The 19,987-nt window shown below is 38.0% G+C and overlaps 1 protein-coding gene across 6 annotated transcripts in view; it reads right to left on the bottom strand.

Moving 5' to 3' along the window:
* Positions 1-19,987, bottom strand: part of mbnl3 (muscleblind-like splicing regulator 3) — a 67,620-nt gene that overhangs the window by 8,777 nt on the left and 38,856 nt on the right. For all 6 annotated transcript variants that reach the window (XM_067457683.1, XM_067457678.1, XM_067457677.1 and 3 more), the window contains exons 3-6: positions 18,674-18,838; positions 18,374-18,574; positions 14,181-14,414; positions 413-563 (exon numbers count right to left, since the gene is read on the bottom strand). In XM_067457683.1, the coding sequence (XP_067313784.1) occupies positions 413-563; positions 14,181-14,414; positions 18,374-18,574; positions 18,674-18,838 (751 nt within the window). The remainder of the gene's footprint in view (positions 1-412; positions 564-14,180; positions 14,415-18,373; positions 18,575-18,673; positions 18,839-19,987) is intronic.

Raw genomic sequence — 19,987 nt, 5'->3', positions numbered from 1 at the left:
TGCTGGGTAGTAAACCTAGTGTAACTATCCTCTCAGAACCTTTTTATAAAGCCGAAGGGTTGCTGCCATAGTCATTTAGGCAAAATACAATCAAGTTTTTCTCACTGATTATGTGAGAACAGTAAATATTGTGCATTCCAGAATCAGAACAAGAGTGGCGAATGCTTAGGTGCATGAGGGGACAACGCAGGACTGTATGCATCATGGGACTAGCATGACGTGGACTACTACGAGATAAAGAGAGCAAGTGGGCTTACAGGGAGAGAGATGGCAAGCAGAAAAAGTGCTCAAGTCCTCATATAGCCAGGCACTTTGTCTTTAAAGTGCTGTATGTATGCAAGCCAAACTATTACAGGAATACGTGATATTAAAGCACAGCTCAGGGGGGAGTCCTTTGTCTGTGAAGGCTCACCTGTGGGAATGAACGCTGGCTGCTGCAGCTGCATGCTGGCCAAAGCCTGCTGGTAGTGGAACATGCTGGGGTTGAAGACGGCAGCCGCACCGTTAGTCTTCTCCAGGGTCGGTCTCTTTGGTAGCTGTTGCATGGCTCCAGGTGGCAGAGCCTAAAGGTATCAGGATGACAAAGAAGAAAGAGGAGACAACAAAACAATAAGAAGAAGGAAAATAGGGGGCAGAGGGAGAGGTCAGTGACAGTCGTGATACTGAACCACAGAAAACGTTCTACTTTGTGTGTGTGTTCATGTCCATGCATGACAGTGATATCCGACATATTTTGCATTTGTCATTCTAAGGGTGTACTCAGTCTCACACTGTGACCGTCCCCCCGCCCCACTCTCTCGCTGGCCTGCACTCACAATTGTAGTTGCAGTTTAACGTTCCAGCCTTGAGCACCCTTATGTCATCTATAATGCAATTTATCATTTATGGCGCGTATCGATTTTCATTTGATTGTGCTGAACGTATCAGAAGATGATTATTTAGGCAGCTGACTTTGATGGAGGAATTTGCAGCTTTACTCGCAAACTACTTCCTGTTCATCAAAAAGGTGAGAACCAGACCCGTTATAACCCAAATACACTTCATATAATTGAAAAGTGTAATATCCAATTAGTGATAGAAGATGTTTGCTGTAGTAATGAAAGTAGTGCACACAAAAGTAGTAGTTGTCCCGTGCTCCGGCACAGTCAGCAATCACACTACATGAGTACCACCCCCAAACCCAAGCGGGCCTGGGCCTGGGCCTCAGCAAACTGGTACGGAGTGATTACACTAGTCAAAGAACCAGACTTTGGGGGTCAAGCATGCTTAGGGTATGGTTTAGATTGATTAGTGTGAGTACACCCTATTTGTAGCAAATCATTTGTCATAAATGAAATATAGAAATATTATACAAATTTTGATTTTGAAAATGTTTATTATTATTGTATTATATTTTATCATGTATAAATACTACTGTTTAAAAGTTTGAGGTCAATACAATTTTGAAAAAATAAATAACTAAATAAAAAATATTTAGCATTTCAACATAAATGATAATTGTTTCTTGAGCAGAAAATCATCATATTAGAATGATTTCTAAAGGATCGTGTGACACTGAAGACTGGAGTAATGATGATGAAAATTCAGCTTTGTCATCACAGAAATAAATTACATTTTAAAAGATATTAAAATAGAAAACAGTTATATAAAATGTAATAGTATTTAACAATATTAGTATGTTTTTTAATGAATCAATCAAATGCAGCCTTGGTGAGCATATTTTTTTCCTTAGAAATGTCATAATTATGTTACTAGGATTATTTACAAGTATTATGTGATGTATTTTAAACAATTCAATTCAGGTCTGAATCTAAAGGATTTCTATGTAGACATTTCCTCGCCTTGTTTGTGATAGCTGGCATACTCACCAACTATTCTATCAAAATAAATGAAACTGACCAAATTTGACTGTAATCTTGTTGACTGTGGTTTTGACACAAACAGAATATGTTTTATTCATGTTATGCAGTGCCTCCATCTCTGGGAAATTTCTGGGTCTGCTTCTCTATTCCTCTATAAGGGGCGTTCAGGAGCATGCAGCGTTGCACAAGGAAGAGTGATATCAGAAACAGAAACTGAGGTGAGATCCTTATCTGCCTCTGATAATTAAACAGAGAATGCTCAACCAAGATGAAGGCATAATGAGAAGGATGTATGGCTGTCTTCCACTGTGTAATTCTGTCTGAAGACTGATATGCAAGGTGATTAGAGCAAGGTCAACAGGAAAGAGGATATCTGTGATTCACTAACGGAGGGAGGATGGGGGAACAATTTACATGTGAACTCAAAGTAACTAAACAATAATGTGCTGTAAAGTATAGCAATCAACATTCAGGTTAAGTAAAAAATCAAATCTCCATAGACACTACATGATACTGATTTTCAACCCTAATATACAAACTTTTTAAGAGAGACTATGATAACATAATCTGCAACAAGATGTTAGCAGCAGATCATTTAAGTCTTGTAAGTTGCAAGGTGTGGCCTCCATGGATCGGACTTGTTTGTTCAGCTCATCCCACAGACGCTCGATTGGATTGAGATCTGAGGAATTTGGAGGCCAAGTCACCTCAACATCTCAAACTCATTGTTGTGCTCCTCAAACCTTTCCATAAATATTTTTGCTTTGTGGCAAGGCTGCATTATCCGTTTCCATGTACATGGTCTGCAACAATGCTTAGGTAGGTGGTATGTGTAAAAGTAACATCCACATGGATGGCAGGACCCAAGGTTTTAGAAAAACATTGCCCAAAGCATCACACTGCCTCCACCAGCTTGCCTTCTTCCAATAGTTCATCCTGGTGCAATGTGTTCCCCCAGGTAAGAGACGCTTACGCACCTGGCCATCCATGATGTAAAAGAAAATATGATTCATCAGACAAGGCCACCTTCTTACATTGCTCCATGGTTCAGTTCTGATGCTCACTGTTGGCACTTTCGGTGGTGGACAGGGGTCAGAATGGGCACCTTAACTGGTCTATTGCTATGCAGCTCCATACACAACAAAATACATATTGTATATTTTTTTGTATTCTGACACCTTTCTATCAGAACCAGCATTAACATGTTGAGCAATTTAAGCTACAGTAGCTCGTCTGTTTGATCAGACCACACAGCTCCTCACGTGCATAAATGAGCCTTGGTCGCTCATGACCCTGTCTCAGGGTCACCACTGTTCCTTCCTTGGACCACTTTTGATAGATACTGACCACTGCAGAATGGGAACACCCCACAAGAGCTGCAGTTTTGGAGATGCTCTGACCCCAGTTGTCTAGCCATCAAAATTTGGCCCTTGTCAAACTCGCTCCAATCCTTACACTTGCCCATTTTCCTGCTCCTAACACATTCTATCCCACCCACAAATAGATGCAGTGATGAAGAGATAATCAGTGTTATTCACTTCATAATGTTATGCCTGATTGGTGTATCTGAAAAAGTTCATCAATCACTCACCCTCAGGTCATTCCAAATCTAAATGCCTTTCTTTCTTCTGTGAAACATAAAAGAGGATATTGTGAAAATGTCTTGTGTTTTTTTTGCCCATACAATGGATGTCAGAGGTCAACAAAACTGTATTGTTGCAAAGAAGAAAGTCATAGAGGTTTAGAATAAGGGTAAGTGAATGACAAATACAAATTTTTGTATTTTATTTTGGGGTGAACTATACCCTTAAAAGAAAAAATAGTTCCCAGTGCATTATGATGATGAGTAGTTAATTAATTATGTCATAAAAGACCGTCATAAAACTGATAAGCTTATAATTTTTTCATGAGATGGTAATGCCATATATAACCACTATCAAGTCTGATATTAAAATTCTGTATGAATAACTTATAAAAAAATAAAAAATAAAACCAACTTTTTAAAATGCTGCAATTTGAATTTGTATGACATAATTACAATGTCTATGGATATTTATTTTTTGATTTGCTAAAGAGCATTTAAAGGAGGGGGGTGCTGTTTCATGCATACTGAGCTTTTTACACTGTTAAAGACTTGGATTCCCATCCTAAACATAGACAAAGTTTCAAAAACTAAGTTGGACGTTTCATGGAGTATTTCTGTTTTAAAAATACTCCTTCCGGTTTCTCACAAGTTTCGGAGAGTTTTTTTCGAGAATGGGTCGGCTTCACGTCAACAGAGCGGAAGGTCCTTGTATGGGCCGTACGGGCTCTTCTCCCGGTAGGGTGCGCACGCGCGTGACTAAGGCGAGAGAGTAAATGCACACCCATAAACACTGCTCTCAGGTGCAGATCCACTCGTCCATGCAACACTTCTGTCCCACCGCGCTTCACTTTATTCGTATGGGTGACATCAAGCGACTTTAATGCGCCCGAATAGCATTCCGGGAAGGCAGCACTGCATTTGAACCGATTTGAACGCAGAAATGACGGGAAGCATCACAACATCACGCTTCGTGTCGCAAAAGTGGATCTCCACGTCACTGCTGTCAGGACTTCACCAAATCAACAATGTTTTCAAAGAAATGTGTTTTTGATGGAGCGGTCCCAGTGATAAAGGTTCACTGTCGTGCTTTGGAAGCAGGTGGTGAGTAAAACTGCTTCAAATGTCTATGCTGATGGCTATCGTCGAGTAAGTAAACATCAGTAAACAACACGATCGTGTAACGATACAGTTAATTTATCAATGGAGCATGCGATCTATGTGGTGTGTGTTTAAATACATTTGTTTAGCTGACCACTATAGGTGTCAGTTTGTTTATTGTCAAACCACCCAAACATAAACCTAGCGTTCTCACAAAGCGTGCTTCGTCATTCAAATGCGCTAACGTTTACTCCATTGTTGTTCTATGCATAACGTTACACTAGTCTGACGTGCAAAACCGTTTTGCTTGCTACTAATGTTTAGTCATATCTGTATTAGTTGAATCTGATTGATAGCCATGGTTTATTTAGGGTAACGTTTTCTTCTCCACGCTTGAGGACGTCACAAAATACGCCTCCAGCCGCTCGTTATTTTTCCGGAAAGACTCGGTACAGCCTATATTTATTTTATAAGTATAATAAAACTAAAGACTTTTCAGAAATATGAAGGATGCAATACTACTCTATTGGTTGTAGAATACTATACTCTCCTCAAGATTGACATGAGATTGACTGAAACTGAGTGTTTCACCCCCCCCCCCCCTTCACAGTTAATAAATTAGTAGTGTTTTTAAATATTTATTTTAACCATAATACAGGCAATGTTCCCCACAGGATACACTCTTTACTCTCTTGTAGGAGGCACAAGGGAGATTGTTTCATCCAATTCTGTTATCATTATAAGTTTTGTCTGTTTGGAGTATGTGGGTCACATGACAAATTTTCTGTGCTCGTTTTGTCAGTTTGACCTAGAGCCAACATGGAGCTGGTCATTCTGACTTTGAAGAAAGTAGGCATATATTAATCTTTCTTTTTTCAGCAAAAAAGGCAAAACAACTTTATTTACAACTTTAACTTTATTAACTGTGATAATTTTCTTAAGATTTTGAAATGCTGTCATTTACCGCATTTTAAAAAGTCTGTATCCTGTGAGATACTACATTGCCAGATAAGCGTAAGAAAAAAAGATTACCTAAATAACCCATTAGTAATCGGATTGGCAGTTTAATCAGACTGAAAAGCCTTCATGTAAACACCTTAATCGATCTGATTGATAAGTCGGATTCAAAGGGGTGGTTTTATTTGTTTTCTAATCCGATCACGAGAACATGTAATGTGTAAAGTACTGCATATATGCAATGTTGTAAAGATGTATGACGCGCAGAACGAGCTGCAATAATTGTTAAAGGGGGGTGAAATGCTGTTTCATGCATACTGAGCTTTTTACACTGTTAAAGACTTGGATTCCCATCCTAAACATAGACAAAGTTTCAAAAACTAAGTTGGACGTTTGATGGAGTATTTCTGTGTTAAAAATACTCCTTCCGGTTTCTCACAAGTTTCTGAGAGTTTTTTTCGAGTATGGGTCGGCTTGAATTTGATAGAGCGGAAGGTCCGTGTATGGGCCGTATACGGGCTCTTCTCCTGGTAGGGTGCGTGCGTGCGTGACTAGAGCGAGAGAGGAAATGCACGCTCATAAACACTCGCTCAGCTGCAGATCCAATCGTACGTGCAACACTTTTCTCCCACCACGCTTCACTTTATTCCTATGGGTGACGTCGAGCGACTTCAACGCTTCAGCACAGCATTCCGGGAAGGCAGCGCTGCATTTGAACCGATTTGAACGCAGAAATGACGGGAAGCGGCACAACATCGCTTCAGTCGCGTCGCAAAAGTGGATTTTCACGGTCACTGCTGTCACAGGACTTCACGAAATCAACATTTACCAAAGAAGTGTGTTTTTGATGGAGCGGTGACGATAAAGGTTCACGGTCCTGGTTTGGAAGCAGGTGGTGAGTAAAACTGCTTCAAATGTCTATATTGTTGGCTATCATCGCGTGAGTAAACATCCGTAAACAACACGATCGTGTAACGTTACAGTTTATTTATCAATGGAGCATGCAATGTATGGTGTGTGTTTAAATACATTTGTTTAGCTGACCACTATAGGTGTCAGTTTGTTTATTATAAAACCACCCAAACATAAACCTAGGGTTCTCACAAAGCATGCTTCGTCATTCAAATGCGCTAATGTTACTCCATTGTTGTTCTATGTATAACGTTACACTAGTCTGACGTGCAAAACCGTTTTGCTTGCTACTGCTAAGGTTTAGTCGCATACAATAGTCCATAAACCGAATCATGTCCTCATAAACTGCGAGTAAACCCACACAAATGTTGACAGGCTACTAAATACAGTACATACCACAGAGACGGACGTCCTGCTGTCGTTGTTTCTCCTGTTCAATTTATTTCAGCCTCCAGATCTGATCCTGGATCATATCTGTATTAGTTGAATCTGGGTAGCGTTTTCTTCTCCACGCTTGAGGACGTCACCGCTTTGCGCATTCGTCATTCTTTAGCTCCGCCCACACGATATACGCCTCCAGCCGCTCGTTTTTTTGGAAAGACTCGGTACAGCCTATATTTCTTTTATAAATATAATAAAACTAAAGACTTTTCGGAGATATGAAGGATGCAATACTACTCTATAGGTACTCAAGATTGACATTGACAAGATTGACAAGATTGATTGATTGATGAAGTGTTTCACCCCCCCCCCCCTTTAAATAAAATGTCACAAATGACTTGTTATTCTAAAATTAATCCTCCACTCATCGTCTGTGAAGGGGTACAGAACAACATCCCATCATTCCTCAAACTCTCCTCCACATACACTTGAAATAGATGAATATTAAATCTGCTCTTTAAAACAAAGAAAAGAAACAATGTAGGAAAATAGTATGCACAAACAGCAGGAAACTCTGTATATTTGTGCACTGTACGCATGGTAAAAAAAACTATTCTGATTAGAAGCTTGTGACGTATAAACGCACAAATCAACTCACTTTACTAGATCACTTTATTTAGAGTTCATGTAAAATACTACGTTCAGATTCATCAATCAGAATAAATAAATTCCAATTTAAAAAAAAGGTGTGCATGTAAACATAACCAATAAGTTGTGTCTCAAGGTAAAATGGGCCCCTGCACAGGTTATTCCATTATTGTGATGCAGTTCCTTAGGGGAGATCCTTATAAGCCCCCTGTACCCAATCCCCCTTCTCAATCTATGTATTTTGAGTAGGGGTGTAAACAATATATCGCAATACAAAATGCAACCATATGTATCGTGGATAGTGACAATCTGTATTGTATATAGTTCCTCAAAAGGAAAATGACTGTGAGAAAAAGTACTTTTAGTTTTAGTACTACATATTATAGTTAATGTTGAATATAATGTATAATAATGCAATAGGGGAATATTCGTGGGTCCTGATAATGTCAAATGTCTTATGTTACCAGTAAAAAGTGACCTCCTTTATTTTAAATATATTTCGTCATTGAAGGACTGCAAGCATATTTGCCTAAAATAATTATGTATTTTTAGCTTCAGAATCATATTTTTATTCTGGTGTCACCACTGTCCTGCGCATTGGGTTACCAGCACCAGCACCAAGTCCAAGTCTATTCATTTCCACCCCAAACTCCAAATGTAGCATTTAAACACCAGTACATTTTTTGTTAACCTTCTATGTCTTACTTATATGTCTTGGTGTTTTGGAATAATATTGTATCATGAGTTTAGTATCTTGATATGTATTAAATCATGCCACGAGGGAATGTTAAGTTAAAAAAATGTGCAAATGTTAATACTCACATGTAAAACTGATTTTATTATGCTTAGTTAACTACATCTTCAACTAGATATTTTGTGTAGGGTTTCACACAGCTCTTTTTATGGAAGAATGTGGTGTCCAATCCTGCTCCTGTAAGGCTACCATTTTGCAGAGTTTAGCGCCAACCCTGACTTTAGAAACTGTTACTTTGTATGTTATATCATAAATTACATTATAGGACTGATTAGGAATGGAGCTAAGGCTAGAGTTGCTCAGCCCACCCCTGAGATTAAAGACGAGATGGTTCAGCAGAGTAAAAATACAAGAAATGTGTATGACTCAATTAAAGGAAACTTAGGAACAGATTTACTAAACAGTGCGGAGTACCATGAGAGTGCAATTACATAAAAGTGCTGATGGGAGGGGCAAGTTCTGCAGGTGATTTACTGACGATGCGCAAATTAAAGAACACAAATATGTCCATATATCCATAATGACCAATTCAATCTATATAAAAATTAGCATAAGACATGTTTTTTTGGGGCAGTAAATAATGGTTCAATACCAGTAAATTGTAATATGTAATATTTACAGCTTGTGGTTGAAATGGGTACTGCAGACCAAATTCAAAATATTGGAGAGTTGTTTCTCCCGCCCCTCCTCTTTCGACTCGGCATCACGTGGGTTGCCAGATTGAGGAAGTAATAGGAATGAGGGCAATTCACAAAGGAAAAGGAAAACGTCGAGCCTTACACTATAAATTGATGAGTTGATTTATCCCCGTTTTAATATACCTCTGGGTGCCGGAGCCTTTTAGGTCGGGTATAATCTGAAATCTCTGACCCAGTTTGTCTTCCATGGCTGCAATACACATGTTTTATGGCAACTGGCAACCCGGGGGGTATTGAAATATTATTGAAAAAATTGGCAGCGTGCGGTATCTAAATGTATTACACGGAAAGCCCATTTTAAAGTAGAAAATGTATAGGATACATTACCCCCCCCCGGGAAACAGGTATGTAAACTTGTGTTTTCTAAATATTTGAAAGATGTTATGGTATTTTTAAGCTTTAGTATTATAGTCCAAAAGATGACATACAGCATATTTAATAAGGCAACATATTCTGGGAGATACAACTCATAAAATACAAACTATATCTAATATTTCAAAAATTCCTTTGGATAAAGTCCAGAGGATATAAAAAGTTTCTGTCATTAATTACTCACCCTCATGTCATTCCAAACCTGGAAGACCTTCGTCTTCATGGTATTCATCTTCAAACACTAATTAATATTTTATAATATTTTATAATATTAATTAATATTTATATTTATGCACATGCATGCATTGTGGTGCTTACATGAATCACAAAAGAGAAGAAATGGTTGAATAAAGTTGTTATTTTTGTGTTCACATCGCTTCATCGAAAGTATTCACATCGCTTCATAACATTAAGGTTGAACCACTATACTCACATGGACTATTTTAACTGTCTTTTTACAACCTTGATGGGCCTTGAAAGTGGTTGTTGTGTTGCTGTCTATGTACGGACAGAAAGCTCTTGGATTTCATAAAAAATATCTTAATTTGTGTTCCAAATATTATATCATATTTGGCGTATGGGTTTGGAACGACACGAAGATGATTAATTAATGACAGAATTTTCATTTTTGGGTGAATTATCCCTTTAAATGAGAGTTAGACAATGACAAATTTAATCTAAATGTAATAGCAGAAGTAATGAGCATGATGAATTAAATATCCAATACTGAGACAACAACACTCTATTATCAGACAACAGCCAATATGGTACTAATATATTTTGCATCCATATAAAAGATGTTAAATACATTCTTGTGTCATTCTTTTTACAGATTTTCAAATTTGAATGACAAATGTTGTGACTTCTCTTTGAGCTAGATGGTTTGGTTAAAAGTATTAAATTTGCCCTAGAATGAAAAATTGAATTAACATGGCCATAGTGAAATAATAAGAGTTCAGCACATGGACATCACATACTGTGAGTCTCAAACACCATTGCTTCTACCTCTTATGTAAATCTCGTGCATGAAAAACACCACAGAAAAATAAGCGATTCTCACCATAACACCAACTGTGACGCAATCGCTGGGATCATTAATATGTACGTCCCCAACATTTTCATGTCAGTATATGTGCAATGCACAGGGAGTTCTAGAGATAAACAAGCGTCACGCGAGGATAAGGAAATGAGGACTTTCCACAGATAAAAAATGTCAACAGTCATGGTTGATGTTTTTATAATCATATACTGCAACAATTTAATTCAAAATTGTTTGTTTGCTCGGCCCATTTCACCAACAGTTTGATATTGACAGTTTTTCTTACCTGGGACAATATCAAGCAAGCTTCGCTCAGCGTCTAAAACTGAAGAAAGGGCCGATCCCAACTATATTCCTGCAAGCAGTAAATAGTGATTTATCCACTAATTGACTGTCTAAACAATCTCTGATTGAACAGAAAGTTTCTTAGAAAGACAGCGTTGTCTTAGATAACGCAAGATGCTAGTACAGTAGGAAACTCCAAGTATCATACAACAAATAGTGTATCTAATGATAAAGGGTAATATTATTTTGTATTACAAAATACAACCGTAGATACGCATGCCATACTACGTTGGTTTAGTTGCTTACAGATCGCTCTCTTGATCCTTCTAGCTAACGTCACTTTGTCCACCATATAAGTTTAAACGATAGTCATTTGACAAGGCTTCTATTCAATTGTTAAAAAATATATATATTTATTTTTTGAGAACTGAAGTATGATTTTTTTGCATGCTTGTATTTCAGAGTAAATCACAGTCACTGCGTAGCCTACACTGCGACTAACGTTACATAAACACATGCAATATCATTGACGAAAAAAGACGAGTCTAAAATGTGGTTTAAAAAAAAAAAAAAAAAAATTCTCAGGGGAGAAAGAGAAGCAGCCAAGTGTTCGTGCTTGTGAACACGTATACTATCCGGTGTTTTACCTAAACTTGTGCAATCTGGCAACCATATGCATGCACACTCTCTCTCTCTCTGAATCTCTCGAACACGCAGATGGTCGGAAAACACCAATAAACAAGTAAGCTGCATTTGGTCTGTGTTCTGTCAGGACTCACAAGCCTTCGCTGAACAACTGAACTTGTGTGAGCTGCTGAAATAAGCCAATCAGAGCAGAGCTCACCATTAATATTCATGACTCTTCCAAAAAAGGCAAAAACAGATCATTACATCCTAGGGACAATTTCGAGGGTTGTAAATGGACATGAAATTATTTTTTTCTTAAATAAGCCACATACCCTCTATGTAGATATCAGAGAACAATTTAACATATTGTTTCAACTCATTCTAGGGCACCTTTAATTTTCTGAAGTGCCTGTGGAGAAAATTTATGAGAAATGTACTTCTAGAACCCAAGCTCGTACAAAAAAAAAGATCTTTCATTTCAGTTCTTACTGATTAGTTTACACAGCGGTTGCGGCTTCTTTCTTGCAGCATTAACAAGTTCATCAAATGGGACTACGTATATGTGAATGAGCAATTAGAAATGAACAAATTAGCAAAGAAAAGACACAAAAATGGGTGAAAGATTAAAGTACCAGGTTGAAAGTTGGCTGCAGGCTGCGCTTCAGAGGACGCGCTGGGGGCTGGATATGTGAGCAGTGACCACATGGTGATGGCAAACCAATCAACGACATTGGAAATAAACACAACAGAATGAGCCATGAAGGAACAGATACAGCTGAGGTAAGAGAGAGAGAGAGAGAGAAAGAAAGAAAGAAAGAAAGAAAGAAAGAAAGAAAGAAAGAAAGAAAGAAAGAAAGAAAGAAAGAAAGAAAGATAGAAAGAAAGAATGAAAGAAAGAAAGAAAGAAAGAAAGAAAGAAAGAGAGAGAGAGAGAGCTGGGTAATAAGCTTGTAGGACAACAAAGAGAGCTGTGAGGATGTAAAGACAATCAAGCAGTGTTCAAAAAGAATGACAGCATGAATCAAGAGGGAGTCAAATAAAGCCAACATATTATAATGCCTAAGGCAAATCAGGTGACTGAAAAAAACAGGGGAGGATATCTGGATATTTTTCCCACGTCTGTGTGCTGTAAATAAACCTGTAAAAATGTTACATGATAAGCTTGGGAGGACTGGGATAAAGATGACACATTATTAAAGGGAAATTGGCTGCAGTACACTCTCTGTGAGAGGCTGCTAAACTAGTGGATGTTTCTGTGGGAATGAATTGCTTGTTTTCTCCTTTCTTATCATTTTTCTCTCCTGCACCTGCACTGCAGACACTGTTTGCAAGCGATCACAGAGCCCTGGTCTTCATACATCACACAAGAGACAAAGAGCTTGAACTACAGACACACACACACACCCTCTCTCTCTCTCTCTCTCTCTCTCTCTCTCTCTCTCTCTCTCGCTCTCTCACACACACACACACACATACACCTTCTGTGTGGGGATCTGAATTATTTAATACACTCCTGAAACTCACATTGAAGGTGTGTGGAAAATGAGTTATAAATACACACACCTCCATCTGACACCAGTAGATATTATTGAAAATGGCATACTGGCCAAGACTAAGGTTGCTGGTCACTTAACTCCATGTTACTCCAGTGAGACTGTACGTTTAATATGTGTACTGAAAGTTGCCATGGATAAAACTGGATGCTAAAATTTGATTAGATGTTTGAGTCAAGTTATGATATGAGATGTAATTAATTACTATTGTTGTATTATATAAATAATGCACTGAAACCTCCTTTTCCACTAAAACAGTGCTGAATAATAATATAACTTGCTAAATTACTACATAAAATGCCCACAAATAAGCAGTAAATTGTGGTCTTTGCATGCGAGACTTATGAGTTTGAAAAAAACAAAAATTATATGATATAATATTATTGAATAATGAATGATAATCATGAATGGTAATAATAATGAATATTATTCATTATAAATTTTTTAAATATTAGTGGTTTGAGTTTTGATTCATTTTGATTTGACATGACATAAGCTGCTGTTTATGATTAAATGGTCAGAATTTATTTAAATATTTAACAAATGTAATAAATAACAATGATTTTGCACAATTTTATTAGATTAGATGGTAACACTTTACAATAAGTTTGTATTAAACCCACCTTTTTAGCAAACCTTTTGATTTATTTGATTTGTTACTCCTTAATTTTTCTGTTTTATCTATGTTATTTTATTAATTTATTTTGTTGTTGTTGTTGAATGTTTTAAATCTGTAGCACTTTGAGATTTTGTTTAATATAAAGTGCGTTAAAAATAAAATATATTATTATTATTAGTTAATGCATTAGTTAACATGAACTAACCATGAACAACACCTCTGTTCAGCATTAGTTCATCTTTGTTAACGCTAGTTAATAAAAATACAGCCGTTCATGGTTTGTTCATGTTAGTTCACGTTGGTTAACTAATGTTAACAAGATTTTAATAAAATATTAGTAAATGTTGAAATTAACATTAACAAAGATAAATAAATGCTTTATAATTGCAGGTCATTATTAGTTCATGTTAACTAATGTAGATAACTAATGTTAACTAATGAACCTTATTGTAAGTGTTACCAATTAGATTAACTTTATTCATCTTCCAAGGAGGAAATTCTCAATTTATTCACAAATTATTTTAAAAAGGATGCTTTATTTTTCTATTTTAAAATAAATTCAGATGAATGGATATAATAATGCACTTTCCACAAAATGGTTCTAGATAGATTAATCAAGGTCTTCATTTTCTTAACTAGTTTCATTCAATAGTGCATTAAATCATGTTTAGCCTAATTATCAATATGACTACACAAAACATCCTCTTCTGTACAATATAAATTATGTGTGACTGTCATAATTATGAGAGTTAGTGTTTGTGATGTCATTGTAATGGGATCAGTAACTCACCATAGCAGCAGCATTCTGGCTGGCCTGATGCTGTGCCGCCTTTATCCGGGCCTGTAAGTGAGCCGGAGGGTGAAAGTACTTGCATTTGTCACGGGTGCAGCGGCCCTTGATGTAATCCATGCAAACAATGACGGAGTTCTCACTGCCGTCCACCATGGCGGCTTCCATTGGGTGGGCGTAGCGGCAGTCGTTCTCCCCACGTGTGCAGTTTCCCCGCTGGAATTCTCGACACACCTGGGAGCAGGACAGCAGAGATTTACTATCACCCATTATTCACACTGAAAATTTTCCTTAGTGACAGTTATTTTAATGTGAGTGGCCCTTGTCCAGCTCTGTGTTGTGAGTGGTTGCCAGAGTTTTGCTATAGAGTTTATAAGTGCACGCACAGTTTTTAAAGGGTTACTTCAGCAATTAGGATATGACTTTGTATCATTAGAAACCCTGGAGAATATTCAAATGATTGTGCTCCCCACCCTCATATCCCCCTGAGACAAGAGATTTATGCATTTTATTTCTGGAAAAATTCCTCCGATGACGCAATTATTGTCAATTTGCATCATCGGAGGAATTTTTGGCCAGAGGCTAGACTACAGCCAGCAGAGGGAGCAGATTTCCGCATGTTTTCAACCCGCGCATGGGGGGTGGGATCTCACACTCACAGCTCAGCTCGCCGCTGCAGGCTTTCATGTAAACGGTGCGGCCGGCGGAGCAAAGTAAGTGTTTCAACTTCTCTAATTGATTTCTATGAAAGTTAAGCTTCCAAAGGCATGAATTGAAAACGCGCGAGACTGAACACGCGCTGTGGATCTATGCTGCGAGCGCAGTCACGTTTACCTCAGACAGATCTCATCACGAGCTCGTCCATGACTGTCAATGTAATTTGACTCCTGCTGCATTTGTGCTGTGACACTCCCTCAGCAGCTAAATCACCTTAGATTGAACAGACACGTTTCAGTTTTAGTGTCTGTTCTCGAACTGAACTGATATTATGAAAATGTTGCGGTGGGAAAGTGAAAGTGATTCAGTAATCTAGTAACAGTGGCTTTGGGAGTGGCCTTGTAGGGCAGCGAATCATTCTGGGAATTGTTGTCTTTCATCCCCATGAGACAAAAATACATTTAGAAAAGAAAGCACCAAATAAAAAAATTATTTTATATTTCTACTACATTAATGACCCAGTTAAAATACAGATTCATCTTTCCAACGCTGAAGTAGTCCTTTAAGTGACAATGGACTTAAAAAGAAAAGTCTTTAATAATTATAAACCATTAACCAAACCAATCAGCAACGAGGTGAATATATATATATATATATATATATATATATATATATATATATATATATATATATATATATATATATATATATATATATATATATATATATTTGCAAGGTCTCCCACTTAGAAATCATGGAGGGGTCTGAAATTGTCATCGTAGGTGCATGTCCACTGTGAGAGACATAATCTTTAAAAATCCAGAAATCACATTGTATGATTTTTTAACTATTTATTTGTATGATACAGCTGCAAATAAGTATTTGAACACCTGAGAAATTCAATGTTAATATTTGGTACAGTAGCCTTTGTTTGAAATTACAGAGGTCAAACATTTCCTGTAGTTTTTCACCCGGTTCGCACACACTGTAGGAGGGATTTTGGCCCACTCCTCCACACAGATCTTCTCTAGATCAGTCAGGTTTCTGGCCTGTCGCTGAGAAAGAGTTTGAGCTCCCTCCAAAGATTTTCTATTGGGTTTCAGTCTGGAGACTGGCTAGGCCACGCCAGAACCTTGATATGCTTCTTACAGAGCCTTGGTTATCCTGGCTGTGTGCTTCAGGTCATTGTCATGTTGGAAGACCCAGCCTCGACCCATCTTCAATGCTCTAACTGAGGGAAGGAGGTTGTTCCCCAAAATCTCGCAATACATGGCATATACAATACATCCTCTCCTTAATACAGTGCAGTCGCCCTGTCCCATGTGCAGAAAAACACCCCCAAAGCATGATGCTACCACCCCCATGCTTCACAGTAGGGATGGTGTTCTTGGGATGATACTCATCATTCTTCTTCCTTCAAACACGTTTAGTGGAATTATGACCAAAAAGTTATATTTTGATCTCATCTGATCACATGACTCCTCTGGATCATCAAAATGGTCATTGGCAAACTTAAGACGGGCCTGGAAATGTGCTGGTTTAAGTAAGGGAACCTTCCGTGCCATGCATGATTTTAAACCATGACGTCTTAGTGTATTACCAACAGTTACCTTGGAAACAGTGGTCCTAGCTCTTTTCAGGCCATTGACCAGCTCCTCCCGTGTGGTTCTGGGCTGATTTCTCACCTTTTTTAGGATCATTGAGACCCCACGAGGTGAGCTCTTGCATGGAGCCCCAGCCCGAGGGAGATTGACAGTCATGTTTAGCTTCTTCCATTTTCTAATGATTGCTCCAACGGTAGACCTTTTTTCATCAAGCTGCTCTGCAATTTCCCCGTAGCCCTTTCCAGCCTTGTGGAATTCCTTCCACAATTTGTCTCTAGTGTCTTTGGACAGCTCTTTGGTCTTGGCCATGTTAGTAGTTGGATTCTTACTGATTGTATGGGGTGGACAGGTGTCTTAATGCAGCTAACGACCTCAAACAGGTGCATCTAATTTATGATAATAAATAAAGGAGGACATTTTAAAGGCAGACTAACAGGTCTTTGAAGGTCAGAATTATAGGTGATAGACATGTGTTCAAATACTTTTTTGCAGCTGTATCATACAAACAAATAGTTAAAAAATCAAATATTGTGATTTCTGGATTTTTTTTTTTAGATTATGTTTCTCACAGTGGACATGCACATACGATGACAATTTCAGCTCCCTCCATGATTTCCAAGTGGGAGAACTTGCATAATAGCAGGGTGTTCAAATACTTATTTTCCTGACTGTATGTATATATATATATATATATATATATATATATATATATATATATATATATATATATATATATATATATATATATATATATATTAGGGCTGTCAATCGATTAAAATATTTAATTGCGATTAATTGCATGAGTGTCATGAGTTAACTCTCGATTAATCGCAGCTTAATCACACATTTTTATCAGTTCTAAATGTACCTTAAATTAATATGTTTCAAGTTTTTATTACTCTAGTCAACATGGGTATGGACAAATATGCATGCTTTATGCAAATGTTAATTTATTATTAGTGAAACAATACTCAACAGAGTATGAAGACTAGACAGAAGACTTGTATCAAATAATGTTTTTTCAAAGAACTTGTTCATGTCTCTTTAAGCCTATAAGCTTAAAAATTTAGAATAAGCAGTGATTTCTCTCATTTTAAGAATATAAAGGGGAGTTTTTACACTGTTAGTTTAGTTCAGAACAAAGCACAGTTCGTATGAAAAATTGGTAATGTTATGCGGACCTGTGAACGCACCTGTACCACACCATACCTGGAGGAGGTCCATATTCCACGATTAGGAATATAGTGTGGCCCCTTTAAGAGATGCAGGTTACCTATTGAACTGCAGTTATTTTGTGTGTCTGTGCGTGCCGAACAATTTTGAAAGCATAAAGAGACAAGGCGAGTTTTTGTTGTTAAAAATCAGTTTCTCTATAGACCGTATGTAGCCATCAGCGCTGCGCTCATTGTGTTCTGTCTTCAGGTTTGTACTTCTACAGCATGAAGGTAAGATCTTACAGATTCATGAATAAACCACTCGTTTTACAATCGTCCTGGTCTACTGACATTTGTTGTGATATCTGCTTCAAGCAATACAATGCTCATGATAACATTCAATATCTCAACAATAAAATCCACTTCACCAGCTAATAACTCTTCAACAGCGATGGCATATAAATATACAGAGCTATCTCAAAAACAGAAGTTCATAGACAAAATGTAAAAAAAGATGGCTGCATGCTTGTTTCTCTGGTGCATAAGGTCTACAACGAGTGGAGTTTTACTTCCGGAACCAGACTGTTGCAATCTATTAGGTTGATCAATTATTTTAACATTTTGCTATAATGGAATTGCTAAGTGTTCTGGCTGGTTGATTGGTCGATTGGTGCTTGGGGCCCCAGCCCCAAGTCTCTATCACATTCTGGCCTATATTTTAAGCAACAGTTATACTGATATTATTTAAGACTACTAACAACAACATCAAGTTCAACACCTCAAGTTTGTCTGTGCGAACATGTTTCTGCGTTGAATTTCCGTTGCCCATGGCCATGCCGGTGGGGCTCCCCGGGACCAGCACGGGGGCGCTGGGCAGAAGCTCGGGCATGAGACTGATGCCCGGGCTCATGTGGCTCAGGTATGGGCTGAAAGCCATGCTCGGACTGTTGGCCAAGGAAGGCGTAACTGGGAAAGAGGTCTGGATAGGAGATACAAAGACAACAAGGGATAATAAAGCAATGTTTTCAAGCTGAAAGAAATGATCATGAAGTTATTGGTTATGAAAATCTGGCCTCACGATGGGCTGCAGCTGAGCTCCAGGCAGCATGAACTGCATCTGCTGGGCCAGCATGGCGGCTGCGGTCTTCTGCTGGATCAGGTTGTTCCTGCCGTTTATCTCCAGCTGGGTCTTGAGATGAGGCGGAGGATGCAGGTACTTACAGTTATCACGTGTACAGCGTCCCTTAGAGGGGTTGAAGAGGGAGAGAGAGAGAGAGAGAGAGAGAGAGAGAGAGAGAGAGAGAGAGAGAGAGAGAGAGAGAGAGAGAGAGAGAGAGATGAATTGCACTGAATCTCAGCTACTAAAAGATCCAAGACTGCGTGACAAGAAGATAAGGGCTCCATGATTGAGAGGATAAATTAAACGAGAATCCCTAGATATTTGACAGTACCGATTCCAACTTTTGACTACAATAGAAGCATCCAAAACCACATCAAATGAAAAGAAAACAGCATAATCTCAGGAGTGCTGGAAGGTCTGAATATCAAACGATCAGAGGAAACAGCAAAATGACAGCATTGGGACATGGATGGAAAAACAAATTTCACTACTTCCAAATGATTTGACAGTGACAGCCTTCCCTTTCTTTCTGCCTGTTCTCATCAGCAAGCTGACAGATTATATCGCCCTTGTGGCTGTTGTAAACACTTATGCTACATATGGACCATACATATAGCATGATGCTTATCACCCAGCTGTCCGAGCAACATGCTGATGGGTGGGCAGCAGACACAGTTAAATACACACACCAAACGTTCACAAACGAGGTCGATTAACTTCAAGACGAATTTGACGAACCCATGGAGCAATGCCATTAGTACTGCACTGCGTAAGGTACTGTAATAACCCAGCAGGGAAAGATGTCGTTCCCTTGGTTCGACAGTAACACATTCAGGCTGATGGCTATGGATAAAACTTCTCTATTTTCTTTCACATAAATTTCTTTTGTTCAATTTTCTACCCTTTTCAGGTTATGAAGCTCTTGGGGGACAGAGAAATGGAGCAAGGACACTGTTATGTATGGTATAAAAAAAGAGAGAATTGCATGTTAAATCTAGCATATAACAACTAGGGATTGGTAACAATGGTCGACTAGTCAAGCTGTTAAATTTGTAATAAAAGTAATAGTTTACCTACAAATTACGATTCTGTCCTCATGTACTCCCCCTAATGTCATTCCAAACCCATTAAACTTTGGTTAATCTTCAAAAACACAATTTAAGATATTTTTAATGAAGCCTTTTGGAGGTTTCTGTCCCATCCATTGAAAGTTCAGGTAACCAAAACATATAATATCCTTAGCTTTATAAATAGCTTTATTAATAAAATAAA

This window comes from Pseudorasbora parva, chromosome 11 (assembly GCF_024679245.1).
Source record: "Pseudorasbora parva isolate DD20220531a chromosome 11, ASM2467924v1, whole genome shotgun sequence".
NCBI lineage: Eukaryota > Metazoa > Chordata > Actinopteri > Cypriniformes > Gobionidae > Pseudorasbora > Pseudorasbora parva.
Note: the sequence above shows the minus strand (reverse complement) of the source record. Positions and strands in the feature narration are given on the sequence as shown.